Source organism: Rhinoraja longicauda, chromosome 18, assembly GCF_053455715.1.
Source record: "Rhinoraja longicauda isolate Sanriku21f chromosome 18, sRhiLon1.1, whole genome shotgun sequence".
NCBI classification, from domain to species: Eukaryota; Metazoa; Chordata; class Chondrichthyes; order Rajiformes; family Arhynchobatidae; genus Rhinoraja; species Rhinoraja longicauda.
The window spans coordinates 13,376,540-13,399,288 of NC_135970.1; the positions used below are offsets into that span (position 1 = coordinate 13,376,540).

Genomic DNA, 22,749 nt, shown 5'->3' on the forward strand with positions numbered 1-22,749 from the left:
CTCGAGTTATTGTTTAATTCAGGGCAGAAAGCGTTACCATTACTGCTAGGACATTAATGTGTTAAAATCTTTAGTTTAGTCTTTCTAGTTTTAATCTAAACTAAACTAAACTGCGGATAGAAACACATGACCACAGTGGGAGGTGATGAGGGAAGTCAGTGGCTGTGAAAGTCAGCTAGTTCATCTTCAATGCCCCCAAGGACCTGTTTCCACGCTGCAAGACTCTACAACTCTATGACTCATGATTATGTATATTGTATATTCACAACATTTCATGCAGTGGTTAGGAGAGGGTACCAATATTTGCTGGGACTCCATGTTCAATACCCAGTGATTTGAACGTTGATATCTCTAATTTCAAGTAACCCCTGCATTCCCTCACTCCCCACCCCCCTACCTTACCCTAGTCATCCTACTAGTCCCACTGCTTGTATCTCTTTGTTATCTCCTCTTCCCAGCCAACAATGGGCCATTATGGGTGCCACCTGTTGGTCATCTGTTGCCGGTCCTGCTTTGTTTCCGGTCTGTTTCTACCTCTGGGTCCCTCCCCTCTACTTTCAGTCTGAGGAAGGGTCCCGACCCAAAACGTCACCCATCCTTTTTCTCCAGAGATGCTGCCTGACCTGCAAAGATACTCCAACATTTTGTGTCTTTCTTCTTAATAAACCAGCTTCTGCAGTTCCTTCCTACACATTTTGCTGGAACTCCCTCATGCGAGCAACTAAATGAATGTGTGGTCTATTTTTAACTGTGCTGTAGGTGTAATTCAGTGGCCAAACCTGCTGCTGGACGCATTGCATTTGTTTTCATCTTCTCCCCCACCCCCTGTCAGTAAACTATTCAACGTACCAATTCCATGGAGTATTTCAACTTCCACTATTTGTTTGTTTCTTCGAGAAACAGGATGTGGAGGAGACGGCAGGTGCAGAGGCAATGGACACAACACAGAGTTTCATTCAGAATAATAATGGACGCCAGTTAGTTTACAGAGGAAATCCTCACTTGTTTTAGTTAACAGCCAGGATCTAGAAAATCTAAGCACCTGGACGGCTGGTACGGAGAGGAGATGGCTACCCACCTCTTTGCAGAGTGTGGATTTGCAAAGAGACTTTGGAGAATGATGCAAGGGTCCCTGTTTATCCCGAACAGCTCTGCGACAGAGGATTCTCTGATGTGCGGACTGCTCCCAGACACACATTCAAAGTCAGACATCGAGTGCTGCTGAAAGGTCAACAACTCAGTGAGAGACGCTCTTTGGTCTGCCCGAAACAAGTTGACCTCCCAGCAGAGCGAGATGTCCACCACTCCAGACAGCAGGAGTACGTGCTGAGGGACGCACTGGGGCGGTACGGTGGCGCAGCGGTAGAGTTGCTGCCTTACAGCGAATGCAGCGCTGGAGACCCGGGTTCGATCCCGACTACGGGCGCCGTCTGTACGGGGTTTGTACGTTCTCCCCGTGACCTGCGTGGGTTTTCTCCGAGATCTTCGGTTTCCTCCCACACTCCAAAGACGTACAGGTATGTAGGTTAATTGGCTGGGTAAATGTAAAAATTGTGCCTAGTGGGTGTAGGATAGTGTTAATGTGCGGGGATCGCTGGGCGGCGCGGACCCGGTGGGCCGAAAGGGCCTGTTTCCGTGCTGTATCTCTAAACTAAATCTAAACTAAGCTTGGTGCAGCTAACGCCAAGGCTCTGTGGGGGAGGACCACAGTCTAGGGTCCTTCCTCTGCTGGACATTGGGGGGCAGGGTGTGGTGGAGACACCCTTCAAACAAGGAAAGGGATATCACCCCAGAGGGCCAAATGAATGACAAGGGTGCCTAGAGCAATAAAGGTTTTGTGAACACTTCCAAATACAACAGTAATGAACGTATATATAGCCACTGAGAACGTCGGAAGAGGTTTTTTTTCACAGTTCTTGCATTGTATATACTTTTTATTCTGAATAGAGTTTATTTTTTGGGAAAAAAAGATCTGGAAAACCAAGAATGTGGTAATATTGGCTCACTTAGTTCAGCATTTCTCAACGTTTGATGCTAAAGTTAGCAAAAAGTATCATAACTGCCAGTTTAGTGCAGCCAGATACAATCCATATGCACATCTCTTGCTGTTTAGGGGCAGATTTCACAATCGGTGAACAGTGCCCATCACTTACAACTACTTCTTTCTCTCCCCAACTGCCTACTCATTCATTCATGGCTCACAATCACCAAGCAAACATTGCTGAATGTAGTGCAAGGTGAAGATAACAGAATAACAACAATGAAAAAAAACGGAAAATGCCGGAAATACTCAGCAAACCGGCCAGCAGCTGTGGAAGGAGAAATTTCAGTTTCAGAATTTCAGATCCGCAAAAACTTTGTCAGAAGTGCGAAAGAGAGAAAGCAAGTTAGTTTTCAGAGCAAAGAAGGTGTGGAGGAATGTGTAGAATAAAGGCAATGTCTCGAATAGACGTTAGAGATACAGCTTGGAAACAGGCCCTTTGCACCAACCAGTGTGTACTAGTACTATCTTACACGCTAGGGACGATTTACAATTTACCGAGGCCAATTAACCTACAAATCCTAATGTCTTTGGAGTGTGGGAGGAAACCGGGGCACTGGGAGAAAACACACAGGCTCACAGGGAGAACGTACAAACTCCACACAGACAGCGCCCGCAGTCATGATTGAGCCTGGGTCTTCTGGCACTGCAACTCTACTGCTGCGCCACCGTGCCTAGGCTGTCACCACATGGTTACAAACTGTATAGTGATCAGAGTAGCAGTTGGAAGAATGCTTCATTGTACATGTGATGTGTTGTGATAATGAGGCTGATGGACATGCCCAACAAGTCAGACGATACCAGTAAGCCAAAATGATGATAGGCTGAAACAGCTTGTTCTAATACAGACTGACAAAAATAGTTAATTATAGATCACCCATAGGTTCATACGAACGGTTCGTAACTCTGTTTAACTCGGAACCAAGTTCCCATTGGGCAGAAGATGACTACTGCCTCACACAGCAGCCAACAAATAGAGTCACTGAGTCACACAGCATGGAAACAGGCCCTTCGACCCAACTTGGCCATGCCTACTATCATGCCCCATTTACACTAATACCACCTGCCTACCTTTGGCCTGTATCCCTCTAATCCTCCCCGATCCATGCACCTGCCCAAATGTTTCTTAAACGTAGATAGTACCTGCAAATCCATCCTGCTAGTCTCCCTAATGCCCGTTCAAATGTATGGGCTGTACATACGTCACGTGTTTGTAAGCTGGGTATTATGTAAATTGGTGAATTCAGTGTTGAGTCAGGAAGGCGGCAGTGTGCCCAGATGGAAGATGAGGAGTTGTCGTTCATCGTGTGCTGGGCTTGGTTGTGACAGTGCAGGAGGCCACAGGCAGAGTGGGAGCGATGTGGAATAGTGAAGAGGCAGGCAACAGGATGCTCAGGGTCTCTCCTGCAAACTGAACATAAGTGCTCCGCAAAATCACCACCATTCTGCCCTTTGCCAGGGTTTCTCTTTTGTACGGTACGGGCGACACAGTGGCGCAGCGGTAGAGTTGCTGCCTCACTGCACCAGCGACCCCGGATTAATTTGGGTGCTGTCTGTGCGGAGTTTGTACATTCTCCCTGTGATCGCGTGGGTTTCCACCCTGGGATAAAAGGCATATTAAGGCTTTGAAAATGACATTCCCAGAGGATAGCAGCATACTGCTTCTTCACAGCGCCAGAGACCCTGGTTCGATCCTATAGACAATAGACAATAGGTGCAGGAGTAGGCCATTCGGCCCTTCGAGCCAGCACCGCCATTCAATGTGATCATGGCTGATCATTCTCAATCAGTACCCCGTTCCTGCTTTCTCCCCATACCCCCTGACTCCGCTATCCTTAAGAGCTCTATCTAGCTATCTCTTGAATGTATTCAGAGAATTGGCCTCCACTGCCCTCTGAGGCAGAGAATTCCACAGATTCACAACTCTCTGACTGAAAAAGTTTTTCCTCATCTCTGTTCTAAATGGCCTACCCCTTATTCTTAAACTGTGGCCCCTGGTTCTGGACTCCCCCAACATTGGGAACATGTTTCCTGCCTCTAATGTGTCCAACCCCTTAATAATCTTATACGTTTCGATAAGATCCCCTCTCATCCTTCTAAATTCTAGTGTATACAAGCCTAGTCGCTCCAGTCTTTCAACATATGACAGTCCCGCCATTCCGGGAATTAACCTAGTAAACCTACGCTGCACGCCCTCAATAACAAGAATATCCTTCCTCAAATTTGGAGACCAAAATTGCACACCGTACTCCAGGTGCGGTCTCACTAGGGCCCTGTACAACTGCAGAAGGACCTCTTTGCTCCTATACTCAACTGTGGGTGCAGTCTGCACAGAGTTTGTATGTCCTGCCCGGGACCACGTGTGTTTTCCTCGGGTGCTCCGGTTTCCTCCCACACTCAAAAGATGTACAAGTTGATAGGTTAATTGGCTTTGGTAAAAATGGTAAATTGTCCTTAGTGCGTAGAGGATCGCTGGTCGGCACAGAATCAGTGGGCCAAAAGGCCTGTTTCTGTGCTCTAGCTCTAAACTAAACTAAACTAAAAAAGGACTGGTAGTAACCGTATTAACTGGAGGGGGAGACTTTCAAGTGGAAATGGAAATTCTCCAGACAAATGATCTTTAATAACCCGAGCCTGCGAATAGTTTACTCAAGCAAAAAAAAAAAATAGGAGGAAATAGTGAAAAAAATAATTTGATCCTTCCCCTGGACAAGGAAATAGGAGCTTTTATTGTTGAAAACATAACAAGAATTTTTGGTTTCCTTGCAAAATCTTAACCAGGTAACCCAGAAGGTTTATAAGAAAGTTTCAGCATCTAAATCAAACTAATCTAATCTAATCTCACAGTGTGACGCACAGTTTTTTGGATGACAAATAAAGATATCCTGAATCCTGAATCCATGCATGTTTTGATTCTTAAAACTTCATGTAAATTTAGGGGGAAAAAAACTCAGAACGCAGCTACGAGAGGATTTTGGTTGACAATAATTCATAATTAGAAAGCGCCAAGTGTTTGCCAATGTAAAGGTGATTGTTACACCATGTCACGAGTCCGTTCCTCAGATCATTAATGCCAGACTCACGGAGTGCAAGAGAAAGGCAACTGAACTGTGTGGGAAAGTGCAAAAGATTTTAAATTTAGTTTTGTTTAGCTGAGAGACACAGCGTGGAAACAGGCCCTTCGGCCCGCCGAGTCCGTGCTAACCAACGATCCCAATACACGAGCACTATCCTACACACCAGGGGCAATTAACAATCTTTAACAAAAACAACTAACCTACGAACCTGTATGTCTTTGGAGTGCGAGAGGAAGCCAGAGCACCTGGGGAAAACCCACACAGTCACGTGGAGAACGTACAAACTCTGTACAGATAGTACCCGAGGTCGGGATCGAACCCGGGTCTCTGGCGCTGTAAGGCGGCAACTCTACCGCTGCGCCATCGTACCACCCCAATGGAGACGGAGAAGTGTAATAAAGGAGTGAATTAAGGAAAGGGAGCCAACAAGGAAGAAGGATGGCACATAAAAGAAGTTAAGAAGTGGTGAAGGAATAGGGCGATAAGTGTCATGAGAGGTAGAGATGGAAAGAGAAAATAAGGAGACAAAATAGTGAAGGGCTGAGATGGAGAAAGATACGGAGGGAATGCAAGAGGGAAAGGAGTAGGGAAAAAGCATACGTATTAGGAGAGAGTGAGTGGGTGGGTGATGGAGCTGGCATGAGAGAAGGCGTGGACGATGTGGCAGGAGGGGAACACAGTGACTGGGGCCAGGGAGGGCACGGGAAGGAGTTTGTGGGCAGAAAGTCGTCTGTTAACCTCTTGCATTCCAACTATGACAGCATGGAGATTTGATAACGATGCTTTTAAGCAAAGTGGTGCGATAACAGAGGGCATGAGCTATATCTGTCGACTTCTGCAATGTCAAGAGACCTACACGTATCAAGTAATATGTTTTCTACAGATCTGCTGCAGTAACAAAATACCACCACATGGTTTACAAACCTCAACATATATAAGCTGCTTCCTAGAAATATTTATTTAACAATTATTTAGAATTTTCCGATTCCATTAATTCCAAGTAGAGTTTCACAGAACTGGGTCCCCTCAGCACCGTCTACTTTACAAGTCTGCTCTGCACTCTGCAGCCTGCGATCTGTGTTGGGACTTTCCCCATTACGTACTTCCCCCGTGGTCTTTAGCAGAGTGGGGGAGGGAGGGTTGAGGAGAGTAGTGGCAACTTGATTTCCATTTTTCATTTTTAATACAATTGGCAAAGGGGAGCCAAAGGGGAACCTCTTTATTGTGCAACACCTTTGTGAATTATGGACGGGACTGGCTGAATTGCAAATTCCCCTTCTCCAAAGGGGAATAGCGGAGCAAATTGTGACTGATTCTCCATCCCATTCCCTCACTGACTCGAGTCACTCTGTTTCCCTCGTGCCACATCTTCCTCGCCATCTCTCACTCTTTCAATGCCAGCACTGTCACCCACTCGCAAACTCCTAATACATAAGGGTCTCGACCCGAAACGCCACCCATTCCTTCTCTCCAGAGATGCTGCCTGCCCCGCTGAGTTACTCCAGCATTTTGCGTCTATCCTCGCTCCCCACTCCCTCTCACATCTCTACTGTATCTTTCACCATCTCAGCCCCTTGCTATCTTTTTTCATTTCCTCCGCCCTTCTCCATTATACACTCTTTCCACATTTCACCCACACTGTTAACCGCTCCACTTTCCCACTCCAATGCTCTTTCCCCATAGTCTTTTCTGAAAGCAAAACAAATACCTGAAAAGACAAAGGGGAAAGTGCAGAGGAGTGGGACGATGAGGCACGGTGGACCAAAGGGCAACCTCTGTGCTGCAGCGTCCATGTCTCATCTGTCCGAGCTACATGGAGGTGTGCATGGTCATTTTCTTGAGGGAGCACATTAAACTGATGCATGCTGACGACATGCTCACAGGTGCACATCCTCAAAGTGCTCAAAGACATTCGGGAGGATGAAGGGTCCATTCCTTGTGTTTTTGTAAAACCATCTTGCATCGTACAAAGCAAGATGGTCTCTGTGCATCTGTACTTTATCGTGCACTGTATGCAAACGTAGTTGGATGCCCTGTCAAAAATGTTAACCTTGTTGGGAGACTGATAAGGTTTGTGTCAGTTTCCATCCAATCCCAACACCATACGTTAATTAATGGAGATGAGACACAAAATGCTGGAGTAACTCAGTGGGACGGGCAGCATCTCTGGTGAGAAGGAATGGGAGATGTTCAGTGTGAAGAAGGGTCTCGACCCGAAACGTCACCCATTCCTTTGCTCCAGAGATGCTGCCTGTTCTGCTGAGTTACTCCAGCATTTTGTGTCCACCTTTGGTGTAAACCAGTATCTGCATTTCCTTCCTACACATTAATCAATGGAGATGATTAATCAATGTTTGGTGATGGGGGGGGGGGGGGGGGGGGTGGCATTCAACCCAGTGCTACCGTGTGCTTCTCGGCCTCCAGGTCAGGTTGGAAGCCGCTCTACTTTCTCACCTTGCACCATCACTGTGTGACAATCCAGGTTCAATGGACAAGCTCCCTTCTTCTCCCTCTGTACCATCCATCTGAAATGCAGCACTGTTCTCCCAGAAGTGACATGAGAAACCACAGCTTCATCATGAATGACTCATTTGATGAGAAAAGAGACGGGGTGGTTGGGGATTACCACTTAATTTGAAATGTACCAATGAACAAGGCTGGGACCACAAAGTGTCGGCATTCTGAGAAAAGCAATACTGATTTATTTTCGCTATTGAACTGAGATTTCTCTGAACGCAGAATGCCAAGTCCATGATAATAAGACCTAATAAGGCATGGTAGCGCAGCGGTAGAGTTGCTGCTTTACAGCGAATGCAGCGCCGGAGACTCAGGTTCGATCCTGACTACGGGTGCTGCACTGTAAGGAGTTTGTACGTTCTCCCCGTGACCTGCGTGGGTTTTCTCCGAGATCTTCGGTTTCCTCCCACACTCCAAAGACGTACAGGTATGTAGGTTAATTGGCTGGGTAAATGTAAAAAAATTGTCCCTAGTGGGTGTAGGATAGTGTTAGTGTACGGGGATCGCTGGGCGGCACGGACTTGGTGGGCCGAAAAGGCCTGTTTCCGGCTGTATATATATGACATGATATGATATGATATGATATGATATGATATGATATGATATGATAAGACAGTGGTTGCTCACAACACAGACGAGGTTTATCATCGCAAACATAACTGACACAACATACAAATGCATTTTTATTTCTTGCATTAAGAAAGAAATGAAAGCCTTGAGTGCATGCTCAAAGGTCTGCACTGAATTACTAATACTCTGCATCGATTACAATTCAGTTATCTTGCTGGAGTTTCACAAGATGGCAAAGCAGTCTCCTTGAACTGTGAGCTGAAACTAAGATTATGGATGCACAAAGTCAGGCTCCACATTAGTATCTCACTGCAGTCACCATTCTTTCTTTGCCTGGGCAGGAGGGCCACTGCCTTGGCTTGGATGTCACTGCCTTGGCTGGACTAGATACAATGCGTGATTTGACATAATAGACTAGACATTGCCCGTGATTTTATGTCCACTGATCCCTGCGGGCAGAAACGTCATCAAGGACTTGCCTATTAAATTGCTTATTGTGTTTGAAGTTTCAATGATGCCAGATCTATTGTTCCCTCTCACGCCCATTCTCCTGCCTTCTCCCCACAACCCCTGACACACTTACGAATCAAGAATATGTCAATCTCCACCTTAAAACTATCCATTGACTTGGTCATTGATCTTGTCATCAGACTTGGAAAATCTAATTCCTTCTGCAGGTGATGCAAACAGCCATGGATGAGAGTGAGATGACCGCACACCTGGACACCATTTGCACTTCCCTCACCTGACCACCAGGGAGGGCAAAGGAGCAACAAGTGATTTTCTTCATCCCCTCTCCCTCCTTCACATTGCCTCTGCCACCGTCTTCAACACAGCACATGGTGGTGACGAGAAACTCTGGAGAAGAACTGGACTCAAGTTGCCCACTGTCATAACTGAACTCTGTACAGGAAGCAAAATGATTGGTGTGTGCTCATCGATTCCATCAAAAGAGCGAAGGCCCTTCAACATGGCAAATGCTGGTCAGTGTCGATATTTTAGTAGGATATGTGGGAACTCAGTTTGCTGAATTTGTATTTACCACCTTGTGAAGTGTTCATTGTAAAGCCGTCTTACCTTCTCTTCTACCCTGTTAAGTCTAGCTCCGATTGTGTTCTTCCCTCTATCCTGGCTCTTTTCTGAAACATACAATGAGTAGAAGAACAAAATCATGACTTGCTCCTGGGTATTTTAAATGATTTCACAGAAAAGTGATAGCAATACGTTTGGATAAATATTTTTACAACTGATAAGAATAAATTGCATCAGAAATCTCTGAAACTGCAAATCTCGTTAAAGTCTCAAATTCACATTTTGAAATTCTGTCTTCTCACAAAGTGTCCCTGCTGTAAACTAGATTAGTTTTCAGGCTGGATTGGGCTGTCAAGCCTTAAGACTTTACTTTACAACCGGCCTGCATGTTTAACCACAGTAAATGAAACTTTCCAGGTAAAGATGTAAAACTACTTCTCACCACGAGAGGTGAATTAATTCTGACTTTCATTGTGCCAGGTCAATTCAATGATAAATAATGTTCAATTACCTGCAACACAAGGTGTAAAAACATACTTCAGTGACTTGGCTAGAGTTTGGTTTTGAGAGGGAAGGATTTTCTCCGCATCATTTAATGGGGAAAGGCAGGAGTGCTGCAGAATGCTGGATTTTCCCTGATGTCAACACAAAGACTGAAAGGTCAAGTGGAGCATGATACTTGATGCAAAGTGAAGTTTCCTCTATGCTTCTGCAACCTCAGAATGCCTACTGCCAATTGCTTTTGTGGAATATTTCCAAGCTGCTCTCCTTGCGGCCTCTCTGAATGAGACTTGACAGTTTAGTGCCAATAAGTGCTGGATTGTGTTGGAAATGTACTATGTACTATGTACTATGCATAAAACTGCAAATAAATTAGACAGGCTTTACATTGCCAACTTACCTCACTTAAAAATTTCTTCCTCATTCATTCTGGATTGGGTTCAGACCCAAATCGCAATCCTGCATTTTCATGCCATTTTCCTCTCATCCGTCTTCCTTTGCCGCTGAAATCATTGATTTCTGGCAGAGATTTGGATCCACAGGTGCTGGACGCCCATTGATGCCTTATCCACGTGGATAATGACCAGTGACAGGGCGGCAGAGTGGCACAGCGGTAGAGTTGCTGCCTTACAGCGCCAGAGACCTGGGTTCAGTCCTGACAATGGGTGCTGTCTGTAGGGAGTTTGTACGTTCTCCCTGTGACCACCTGGGTCTTCTCCAGGTGGCCCAATTTCCTCCCACACTCCAGATGTGCAGGTTTGTAGGTTAATTGGCTTCTGTAAATTGTAACTTGTCCCTATTGTGTCGTGCAAGTGTACGGGAATGGCTGGTTGCTCAGACTCGGTAGGCTGAAGAGCCTGTTTCCCTGCCTTTATCTATAGTCCAAAAATGTCTAAAGTATTAAGACAGCCTGTTCCATTATGGGGCATTGCAGAACGAGCCTATCCATATCCTCTTCTGGTGCCCACATACAGCAGCACCGCTGGCACAGCTGCTGTCTCAGTGCCAGAGGCCCAGGTTCAATCCTGACCTCGGGGCCTGTCTGTGTGGACTTCACACATTCTCACTGTGAATGCGTGGGTTTATTCTGGGTGCGTTGGTTTCCTTCCACATCCTGAAGACGTGCAGATTTGTTCGTTAATTGGCCTCTGTAAATTGCTTTTAGAATGATAAAATGAGATAACATAGAACTTGGTGTGAATGGGTGATCGATGGACAGCATGGATTCCGTGGGCTGAAGGGTCTGTTTACATGTTGTATCTTTAAACCAAACTACACATACATGGTTCACTTGCACAAGATCAGGACTACTGGCGCTCCTCCTCTCTCCAATCTAAAGCTGATTTCAACAGTATCCCCCATTCACCACCTTCCACTTAAACACTTTCCTCCAAGCTTGATTGTGATCACTTTAACATTATCAATTTGCGAGACCTTGTCAGCAATAAGGTTTCTAACCAAGATCCAGTTATGCCATCAGTTTAAAATACCTGCCTCATCATCATTTATTTGTTTTGATTACATATTTTCTCTTGGCATTGAAAGAGGCTATTGTCACATCGAGGCTATGTTGTCTCTCAGGGCAATCCCATCGCCCCATTTATCCCCATGTACTCCGTTCTCTCTCCCATGCGAATGAACTCCACCTAACCCTCCTACCACCCACCCACACTGGTGCCAATTTACCTCCTGACCAGCACATGTTTAGGATCTGGGAGGAAACTGAAGCCCCTGGGGAACTTGCAAACTCCAAAGTGGCAGGACTTGAGGTCTTGATTGAATCTGGTACACTGGAGTCACTGTACACCAGAATGGACCCAGATTTGGAGTAAAATGACAGTAATGCATAGCCAACCCCCAAGGGAATCAGAATGTGTCTTGCTGAATCACTCATGGAGTCATGGAGTCATACAGTGTGGAGTCAGGCCCTTCGGCCCAACTTGCCCACACCGACCACCACGTCTCACCTACACCAGTCCCACCTGCCAGTGTTTATCCCTCTAAACCTATTCTATCCATGTACTCTAAGCATTTCTTAATCATTGCGATAGTACCTGCCTCAACTACCTGCTCTGGCAGCTTGTTCCATACACCCACCACCCTGAGGGTACCTTCCTATTAAATCTTTCCCCCCCCCACCTCAAACCTCCTGAGCCATCATCCATTGCCATTCAGATTTCAACCCATTCAAAGCCCTGTTGGCAATATTCCATTCCACACTAAATTGTGCTGCACTGTTATCCCTTCACATCTCAATCTCCCATGTCTTCATGCTACACTCAGGTACGGTCTCTCTAATTCTCTCCATCTCTGGCTGGATCCACCATCATCAAAGCCTTCTTTAAAATGTTATTCTTTGACCCTGCTTCCAGTCCCTCTCACTAAACTGTGTAGTACATCGCAGGCTTCCTGACTCCAGGTTAACAACTTCAGGTAACTTGCTTCCTCTGTTTCTAGTCAGTTCTTCTGTAGGTCATCGATTTGTAATATTGGGCCCCTGTTCCATCTCCACCTCTGCAGCCTGACGAGCTGAGCATTTCCTACAGCTCTACAATTCACAGCTCTTTACATTCCCTTGTTCGTGCTTTCCCTCACCAACTGAGCTTTTGGGAGAGGCTGGGCAGGCTGGGACTATATTCCTCACGGCACAGGAGGTTGATGGGTGATTTTATCAAAGTGGATCAAATTGTGAGGGTCATAGATGGGGTGAATGCACAGTCTTTTTCCTAGGGTTCAGGAATCAAGAACTGGAGTGCATAGGGTTAAGGAGAGAGGTAACTGAATTAATAGGAACCCGAGGGACAACTTTTTCCACACAGAGGGTGATACATATACGGAACGAGCCGCCAGAGGAAGTGGTTGAGGAAGATACTATAACAACATTTAGAAGATATTTGGACATAGATAAGAAAGGATTAGAGCAATATGGGTCAAGTGCAAGCCACAGAGTCATACAGCGTGGAAACAGGCCCTAAGCCCCCAATTTTCCACACGACCAACATGCCCTATCTACGCTAGTCCCACCTGCCCGTGCTTAACCCATATTCCACTAAACCTGTCCTATCCATGTACCTGTCCAACTGTCCCTTAAATGTTACAATAGTAACATCCTCCTCCGACAGCTTATTTCATATACCATCCTTTGTGTAAAAAAGTTACCCTGGTCCCTAATACATTTTCCTCCCCTCAACTTAAACCTATGTCCTCTGGTACTCGTTTGCCTTACACTGGGCAAAAGACTGCTTTCACCTGATTTATTCCTCTCAAAATTTGTACATCTCTATAAGACCACCCTCCATCCTCCTCTGCTCCAAGGAATAAAGTCCGTGCCTGCTCAACCTCTCCCTCGAGTCCTGGCAACATCCTTGTAAATCTTCTCTGCACCCTTCCCAGCTTGACAACGTCTTTCCTATAACATGGTGATCAAAACTGAACACAATACTTTAAATGTGGCCTCACCAATGTCTTATACCACAGTAACACGACTTCCCAATTTCTTTACTCATTACTGTGACTAATTAAGGCCAATGTGCCAAAAAATGGGACCAGCATCTTAGTCGGCATGGACAAGTTGGGCCGAAGGGCCTGTTCCCATGCCATATGACTGTATGACTATATAACTGAAGTCGTTGACCTATTAACCAGAGAGCTTTATCACAGCTTACCACGATGACAATGCTGGCATCAAAGATGTTCTCATTGTCCAATTCCCTCCCCTCACTCTCTCCCCAATTTAAAACTAACTTGCTTTTTTTCTTCCCTAGTTCTGATGGGCGGTCTCCGATCTGTCAATTTTGTTTCTCTCCCCTCAGATGCTGCCTAACCGGCAAAGACTTTCCAGTATTTTCTGTTTTATGTTCACCGGGTGGCGCCACCATCAGTGGCTGTCTCGCCAACGGTCTGTCTGACCTTTCTTCTTTTTTGTTATTTTTAGTATGTGTTAAAAGTATGTTTTAGTGTTCCTTGGTTTGTTTTATGTGGGGGGTGGGGGGTGGGGGGGGGGGGGTTGGGGGAAACTTTTTTTTAATCTCTTACCTCGACGGAGATGCGATTTGTTTCCGTATCGTATCTCCGTCCCCACTGCGGCCTAACATCGTGGAGTTGGCGGCCTTTCCTGGAGACCGACCCGGCGCTCCAAGCCGCGGGAGTCTGCGGGACTTTCACATCGTGGAGCTTGCGATCCCTTTGCCGGGGATCAAAGCTCCAACCGCGGGGCCTGTGGGCTTTAACATCGTGAAGCCCGCCGTCTCTGTTACGAAGAGGCCGACTCGGGAGCTCCATGCCGCGGAGAGAGTTTCAACCGCCCCGACACGGGAGTTTCGATCACTGCGGCGGGGACTTCGATCGTCGGCTGCGGGGGCTTTGATCGCCCCGACTGCGGATGGTTTGACTGCCCCGACCGCGGGAGAACAAAGAGGAAGATGGTTGAACTTTATTGCGTTCCATCACAGTGAGGAATGTGGAATCCACTGTGGGGGATGTTTATGTTAACTTTTATGTGGTTGTGTGTTTTGTTGCTTTTCACTTAGTATGGTAACTGTATGGAAACTTAAATTTCACTGTACCTTAACTGGGACATGTGACAATAAACTGACCTTGAAACCTTGAGATGCAGATTCATGTTTAGATTTTTATCATTTGCAGATTTTGCCTTGTGGCTGGCTACTTTACTCTCACCATTGATAAGCAGTTTATAATGTTTTACTTTGTTAAAACTATTGTTGCAGTCCTAACATTGTTGCAATATTTTGTGGTTTACACTAGGTTTGTTCGGGTTGAAACAACTAACTTACCACGTGCTGGATTTTAATGTGAAATATCTCTGACTCAACTGTCCACTTTAGTGTGCAGGAAGGAATTGCAGATGATAGTTTATTCCAAAGATAGACACAAACTGCTGGAGTAACTCGGTGGGACAGGCAGCATTTCTGAATGGATGACATTTCAGGTCTTCAGACTGACCTTCTTCAGACTGAGCTTCAGGGGAGAGGATTATTCCTTTTCTCCAGGGAGTTACTCCAGCATTTTGTGTCCACTTTAATCATTGTTTTCTGAAGGGTAGGGGATAAAGCTCTCCTGTATTTCAATATTGGAGACGAACTTCTGTGTTCATTTTAATCAGACTGCAAGATGTAGTTGATATATTTACCTGACGCGGATTGGAACATTGTTGGTTTTCCCAAGGACTGGTCTAACCTAGAAAGCAAAGGAAAAGCCGAATTAACAATTCATGCAGCAAACACGTAACACTACACACAAAGTATGGTCAAAGATCCACCAACTATGAGTAATATAAAAGGTAGACACAAAATGCTGGAGCAACTCATCGGCTCAGGCAACATCTCTGGAGAATCCTTTTTCTCCAGAGATGCTGCCTTACCCGCAGATCTACTCCAGTACTTTGTATCCATCTTTGGTATAAACCAGCATCGGCAGTACCTTTCTACACATATGAGCAATATAATGTTGATAAGAAAGATACAAGAGGTTAGTGTTGGTGCCTTGGGTGTTATCTGCCATCTTTCTGATTTTACAATTGACTTGCAATTTTAACCCTTGCAAAAGAAATGTTTAGGTTAGATATAAAACCACTTCTCAGCAGAAAAGATCTGCACTCTGTTTACACCAGGTCACGTCTCTAAAATTTCAACCATTTTGAGAAGAGTTTTGTGTCCTCAAGAAGACTTTATTTGCATTTTGCCGAGTAACGTCCATGAAGAAGCAGTATAATTGATAAATGTTCAAGAATGATTTTTTTAAAATAATTACTATAAAACCCCCTTGTATTTGGAGCTATCTTGAGGAAACTGAATTTACGTAACTGAAAATGGTTTAAAATAACACAGAACCATTTTCTGGTTACATTCATTTGCTGTGATCAATTGGTTAATACATCAAAAAAAATTATATTCAAATGCTTTGAAACTGTGCCAGGTTAATTTTAAGCCCTGAAAATGGACACAATTACTGGAAACTCCCAATGCTGATTAGTTTGATCTGGAGTTGGGCCAGTTTTGTGGATGGGGCCAGTGTGCAACATGACATTTAGACCAGCGCAGAGGCTTGCAGAAAATCGATTTGCCATGGACTTAACTTATGTTTGAAGTTCTGTTCATCTATAACAGTGCTCCGTTCAATTTCAAGCAAATTGCACTGAAACAAATAGCCCAACCCAATGGTAAAAGCAACCAAAATATGTCAGATGGAGGTGCAATGTAGGTGTGGCGGTAGAGTTACTGCCTGACAGCGCCAGTGACCCGGGTTCGATCCTGACTACGGGCGCTGTCTGTACAGAGTTTGTACGTTCTCCCTGTGACCTGCGTGGGTTTTCTCCAAGACCTTCGGTTTCCTCCCACACTCCAAAGACGTACAGGTTTGTAGATTAATTGGCTTGGTATAAATGTAAAATTGGCCCTAGTGTGTGTGGGGGGTAGTGTTAATGTGCAGGGATCGCTAGTCGGCGCAGACTTGGTGGGCTGAAGGGGCTGTTTCCGCGCTGTATCTCCAAACTAAACTAAACTAAACTACTGGAGGAACTCAGCGGCTCAAGCAGCCTCCCTGGAGGGAATGGACAGATGGTGTTTCGGGTCGGGACTCTTCCCCAATGTAAATCGAGTGGCTTCCTGTACATCGGCGAGACCAAGCGCAGAGTGGGCCACCGTTTTGCTGATCGTTAGCGCTCGGTTAGCTTAATTTTTACCTTTAAAATCCTGATCGTATGCACTCTTTCGCAAATTCTCATTTTACATGATCTCCTGGTCATCTATTAGATGCAGGAAGAAGGCTTTGACATTATATTGCGTTTTTCAGTCTGGATCAGCGATTTTGACTCCCTAGGTAGTTTACGAGTGCATGAGAAAGCAGACACCTCTGCAGCTCCTAATGGAAGGAGACAGGCACTGAAATGTGTCCAATTCCTTCCCTGTGCTGATCCAACAATGGAAGAGACTTGGTATGCTGCGCACAGTGTGCCTTGCAGTGGAATAGCTCCACTGTCTGGTAACAATGAACACATGTGCAAAGTCTGGAGACATAATGGTGCTTTTCCAAATCCCATTTAATATTCTACATTTAATATTCAATTACACTTTATAAAATTTCTAGATGTTCAACACCAGGCCTCATTCTACCAGTGTAACAGATATAATTTTACAATTAAACCTCAATCAAGCCGCACTTCTTCATCTCTTGGGGACTAGTCAAAGTGGCTGTGCACCAACCAGCAATATCCATCCCTCTGATCCCACTTCTGAATGAAGAAGCAAGGTGGCACTGATGCTAAAAGCATGCTGTTTTTGACTGAAATGAAATTCAGAAATTAAATATTTCTGCTGATGAATATTGGCTGCATAAGCAACAAAAGGCCTTGACCTCCTCTGAGCCTTCTCCCATGTAACATGCACTCCCACCTTTGAGTATCAGAAAGGGCGGCACGGTGGCGCAACGGTAGAGTTGCTGCCTTACAGCGAATGCAGCGCCGGAGACTCAGGTTCGATCCTGACTACAGGTGCTGCACTGTAAGGAGTTTGTACGTTCTCCCCGTGACCTGCGTGGGTTTTCTCCGAGATCTTCGGTTTCCTCCCACACTCCAAAGACGTACAGGTATGTAGGTTAATTGACTGGGTAAATGTAAAAATTGTCCCTAGTGTGTGTAGGATAGTGTTAATGTGTGGGGATCGCTGGGCGGCGCGGACTCGGTGGGCTGAAAATGCCTGTTTCCTCGATGTATCTGAAATATGAAATAAATATGAAAAATGTCCTTACACCCGGTCAATATTGATTCATTAATTGAACATTGAACTGCACTGGGCCTGTACTCGCTGGGGTTTATAAGAATGAGGGGGGACCTCATTGAAACTTACCAAATAGTGAAAGGCCTGGATAGAGTGGGTGTGGAAAGGATGTTTCCACTAGTGGTAGAATCTAGGACCAGAGGCCACAGCCCCAGAATAAAAAGACGTAGCTTTAGAAAGGAGTTGAGGAAGAATTTATTTCGTCCGAGGGTGGTGGATCTGTGGAATTCATTGCCACTGAAGGCTGTGGAGGCTAAGTCAATGGATATTTTTAAGGTGGAGATTGACAGATTATTGATTAGTGTGGGTGTCATGGGTTCTGGGGAGAAGGCAGGAGGAAGGGGTTGAAAGGGAAAGATAGATCAGCCATAATTGAATGGTGGAGTAGACTTGATGGGCCGAATGGTCTAATTCTGCTCATAGAACTTATGAACTTACAATCGATTGTTCTTAGAGTTTGCACTCATCCCTTACAGGACTGTTTAAAGCAGACCTGGCTTGCCAGAGTTCATCAGAATGAGCTGCCAGATTAACTGTCTGGCAGGCCACAACATGAACACACCCACTACGGCCTTACCATGCGCTCCCATCATTCATTAGCTGAGCGGGAGTTCATCCGTCCACACACAGCAGGCAGCCCCTGCACAGCTCCCCGGATGCAGCTACCCTGCAGCAAGTCAACGCAGAATTCAAAGCCTCATCTCCCCCGTGTTGAGTGAAGTCATGCATTTTTGATTCAGAAATAGGAATGTTCCCCCTTCCCACTCTCCTATTGACCTTTCTGTTCCAGGATCATCTCCCCTTTCCACTCCCCTACTGACCTTTCTGTCCAGGGCCTTCTCCACTGTCAGAGAGAAGCCACATATAAATTGGAGGAACAGCACCTCATATTTTGCTTGGGCAGCTTACAACCCAGTAGTATTGATTTCCCTAATTTCAAGTAACCCTTGCATTCACTCTCTCTAATTTCGCTGTTCATTATCACCTCTTCCACAGCCAACAATAGACCATTGTGGGCTCCACCTTTCTTTGGTCATCGGTGCTGGCCGTTTGTTACGTACCATTTCAAACCTCTATTTTCCCTCTCCCCTAGCTCTCTGCCTGAAGAAGAGTTTTGACCTGAAATGTCACCTATTCCTTTTCTCCAGAGATGCTGCCTGTCCCGTTGAGTTACTCCAGCATTTTGTGTCCATCTTCGGTGTAAACCAGCATCTGCAGTTCCTTCCTACATGCATGTTCCCATTAAGCCAGAGGCTCATTCAACCGTAGCAGGTGCGTTGTTTTGCTTGCAATGGGTTTCCAAATGGATATAGTTTTATCATGCATTGCAATGTTCTGATATTGGAAATGCGTGCGCAGAAGCCAATGTACTGTTACTTTAGCACATGGCCAGCCATCTGGGTGTGGTGGAAGCGAAGCAGTAAAATTAAAATGTTTGGCTATTCTATACAAGCAAATTTGCACCAGAATTATTGCCCTGTAAATGCATTGTAAAGATCAGGTGTAATCCAGACGTTGGTGCTCAACTTTGGCAATTCGTAGAGAGCGAATATCTGGGCTGCAGATATTTGTAGGTATTGGGTCAAATGAATTAATTCTTACCTCCATTTATTTATGGAAATCCTAGATCAACTCTTGTGCTTACTCATTGTACCGCAGAGTGTCACAACGGTGACAACTCCAAAGTTAGGGGTCCCATCTTCAAGGAAGGGGAGCAAACTGAGCATAATGTCTGCACGCCCTCCAAATTTGCTCATTGAATGCATTGGGAGGAGTGTCTGCACTGTTGTGCAAATTAACTTGGTGTCAAGCACAAGAAACACATTCACAAGCAAAGAGGCCTGGTGCCACTGGATGTTGCATTTGTTAAAAAAGACTTTTCATTGTTTTAACACACACTTCCCAGATGTCTCAAAACCTGATCTACCCATCAATCACACATTCCTCCCCTCTATCCAATGTTTCCATCCGCCCACCATCCATTGCTTATTTGATTCCAATCATCCTTTTTATCTTAGAAACATAGAAACACAGAAAATAGGTGCAGGAGTGTCCTTCGAGCCAGCACCGCCAATCAATATGATCATGGCTGATCATCCAAAATCAGTACTCCGTTCCTGCTTTTTCCCCATATCTCTTGATTCTGAGCTATATCTAATTCTCTCTTGAATACATACAGTGAATTGGCCTCCACTGCCTTCTGTGACAGAGAATTCCACAGATTCACAACTCTCTGGGTGAAAAAGTTTTTCCTCATCTCAGTCCTAAATGGCCTACCCCTTATTCTTAAACTGTGACCCCGGGTTCTGGACTCCCCCAACATTGGGAACAGTTTTTTTCTGCAAACTTATCTTATTCAACATCTGCAGCCCTTTGTTGATTCCACATCCCCTCCCAGCATCCGTTGCTATCTTCATTCTTCCCTATCCCATCTGACTCCATCTGCCCCTCCTCACTGGATCCACCTGTCTCTTGCCCCATCCCTCCCTCCACACCACTTTGTACTGGCTGCTTCCCCTCTTCCCTTTCAGACCCAAAATGCTGTCTGTCCATTTCCCTCCACTGATGCTGCCTGGCCTGCTGAATTCCTCCAGCAGTTTGTTTTATTTTTTTGTTCCAGGTTCCAGCATCTGCAGTCTCTTGTGTCTCAGATCTTTCGATATGTTAAGTTGGGTTAGAAACATAGAAACATAGAAAATAGGTGCAGGAGTAGGCCATTCGGCCCTTCGAGCCTGCACCGCCATTCAATATGATCATGACTGATCATCCAGCTCAGTAACCTGTACCTGCCTTCTCTCCATACCCCCTGATCCCTTTAGCCACAAGGGCCACATCTAACTCCCTCTTAAATATAGCCAGTGAACTGGCCTCAACTACCTTCTGTGGCAGAGAATTCCACAGATTCACCACTCTCTGTGTGAAGAAATGTTTTCTCATCTCGGTCCTAAAAGACTTCCCCCTTATCCTTAAGCTGTGACCCCTGGTTCTGGACTTCCCCAACATCGGGAACAATCTTCCCGCATCTAGCTTGTCCAACCCCTTAAGAATTTTATATGTTTCAATAAGATCCCCCCTCAGTCTTCTAAATTCCAGCGAGTACAAGCCCAGTCTATCCAGTCTTTCTTCATATGAAAGTCCTGCCACCCCAGGGATCAATCTGGTGAACCTTCTCTGTACTCCCTCTAAGGCAAGAACGTCTTTCCTCAGATTAGGAGACCAAAACTGTACGCAATAGGGCTGGGTTCCTACTGGCACACACGAGGCACCAGGACAATTCATGCAATGCTTCAATGGGTACACGTCAACAGTCTGACGAGAGAGTGCAAGCAGCCCAGAAATGGCAGAAGTGTTCCAAAATGAGGTGGCCTTTGCTTTTTCGGCCTCATCCAAGATTCAAATGGATAAAGATTTTTGAGTCAATGGGTGTCAGGAGGATTTGTTCAATGTGCTGAAGACATACCCTAGACAAGGGAAGATGGCTTTTGTTGTTTTTAGTTAATTATGTCAGCCCCAAGATTTCTACAGGGCCATCTCCATTCTGCTTCAGTTCTTTCACTTGGTCAGGAGTGTAGATGTACACTAACGATTACTTGGTGTAATAATTGCAGCTCTTTAGATAACAAAACTTTCCATGTTTCACAGCTTGCAGCAAGACCTGGACATCATCATACAGGGATTTCTAGATCATTGAAAAGCTACATTTATGACATACAATTGACATGAAGTTACTGTGTCCTGTAAGGAATGGTTTAAGTAGCATTATGTGTAGAAAGGAACTGCAGATGCTGGTTTATACTGAACATAGACACAAAGTGCTGGAGGTAACCCAGCGGGTCAGGCATCATCTCTGGAGGAAAGGATAGGTGATGTATAGCGCCGGGCCTGAATTCGGAAGGGTCCCGACCCGAATCGTCACCAGTCCTTTTTCTCCAGAGATGCTGCCTGACCCGCTGGGTTATGCCAGCACTTTGTGTCTGTCTAAGAGGCATTACATGGGCATTTAGAGGCATTATCATCACCGAGATCATCATCTTCTATGGTGTACATGTCACCATTAACCAGATTAGTTGACTGAACCAGCTATATAAATTCTGTCGCAAGTGCGAGACTTGATCTTCTCAGGTAAATGACTCTCTTCCTAACTCCCCAAAGTATTTTCCATCAACAAGGTAGAAATCAGGTTTGTGATGGAATATCAAAGATAGACACCAGGGAAAGGTATGAATATTGATTTCTCTAATTTCAAGTAACGCTTGCATTCTTTCTCCACCCCTCGTCCACCCTGGTCATCCTGTTAGCTCCACTGTTTGCATCCTTATATCCCTTCGTTATCACCTCTTCTACAGCCAACAATGGACCATTGTGGGCTCCACCTTTCCTTGGTCATCAGTGCCGGCTCTGATTTGTTCTGAACCTTTTCATACCTCTAGTTTCCCTCTGCCCTGACTCTCAGTCTGAAGAAGGGTCTCGACCCGAATCATCACCTATTCCTTTTTTCCAGAGGTGCTGTACGACCCCCCGCTGAGTTACTCCAGCATTTTCTGTCTATCTTCGGAGCAAACCAGCATCTGCACTTCCTTCCTACACATTTTGTGATGGAATACTATCCTTTTGCCTGGGTGAGTGCAGCTCCAACAATACACAAAAAGCTGAACATTGACCAGAACAAAAGTGTTCCTTTGTCCCACCCCACTGACATCAGTCTGAAGATGGGTCTCGACCTGAAACGTCGCCCATTCCTTCTCTCCAGAGATGCTGCCTGACCTGCTGAGTTACTCCAGCATTTTGTGAATAAAGAACAAAACAGTTTGTTTGTTAAACATCCAAGATAGGCACAAAATGCTGGAGTAACTCAGCGGGACAGGCAGCATCTCTGGACAGAAGGAATGAGTGACGTTTTGGGTCGAGACCCTTCTTCATACAACCCTCCTCTCTAAAATTGCACATCCATCAGTACCAGACCACCATGGCTGTGGTGCGTACCATCTACATAGTGCATTTGTGCAACTCACAAAGACATCTGTAACGGCGTCTCCCATCACTATCACCAGATATTTAAAGACTCCATGAATTCTTCAACAAATAAGCTTCATCCACACCACAGCCCAGAATTCTCCAAAAACATTTTAGAAAGAGGTCAGGGTTAACAACTCATTTCAGCTTTTGTGTTTCTTCTGCAGTGCGTGTCTAGACCCTTCACCATGACACTACATTTATT

At 45.4% G+C, this 22,749-nt stretch overlaps 1 protein-coding gene across 1 annotated transcript in view; it reads right to left on the reverse strand.

Annotated features, from left to right (window-relative positions):
• The window catches only part of kcnq1.1 (potassium voltage-gated channel, KQT-like subfamily, member 1.1), a 702,428-nt gene that overhangs the window by 228,050 nt on the left and 451,629 nt on the right, over positions 1–22,749 (reverse strand). The window contains exons 14-15 of the mRNA XM_078414755.1: positions 14,888–14,934; positions 9,283–9,344 (exon numbers count right to left, since the gene is read on the reverse strand). Coding sequence (XP_078270881.1) covers positions 9,283–9,344; positions 14,888–14,934 — 109 coding nt within the window. The remainder of the gene's footprint in view (positions 1–9,282; positions 9,345–14,887; positions 14,935–22,749) is intronic.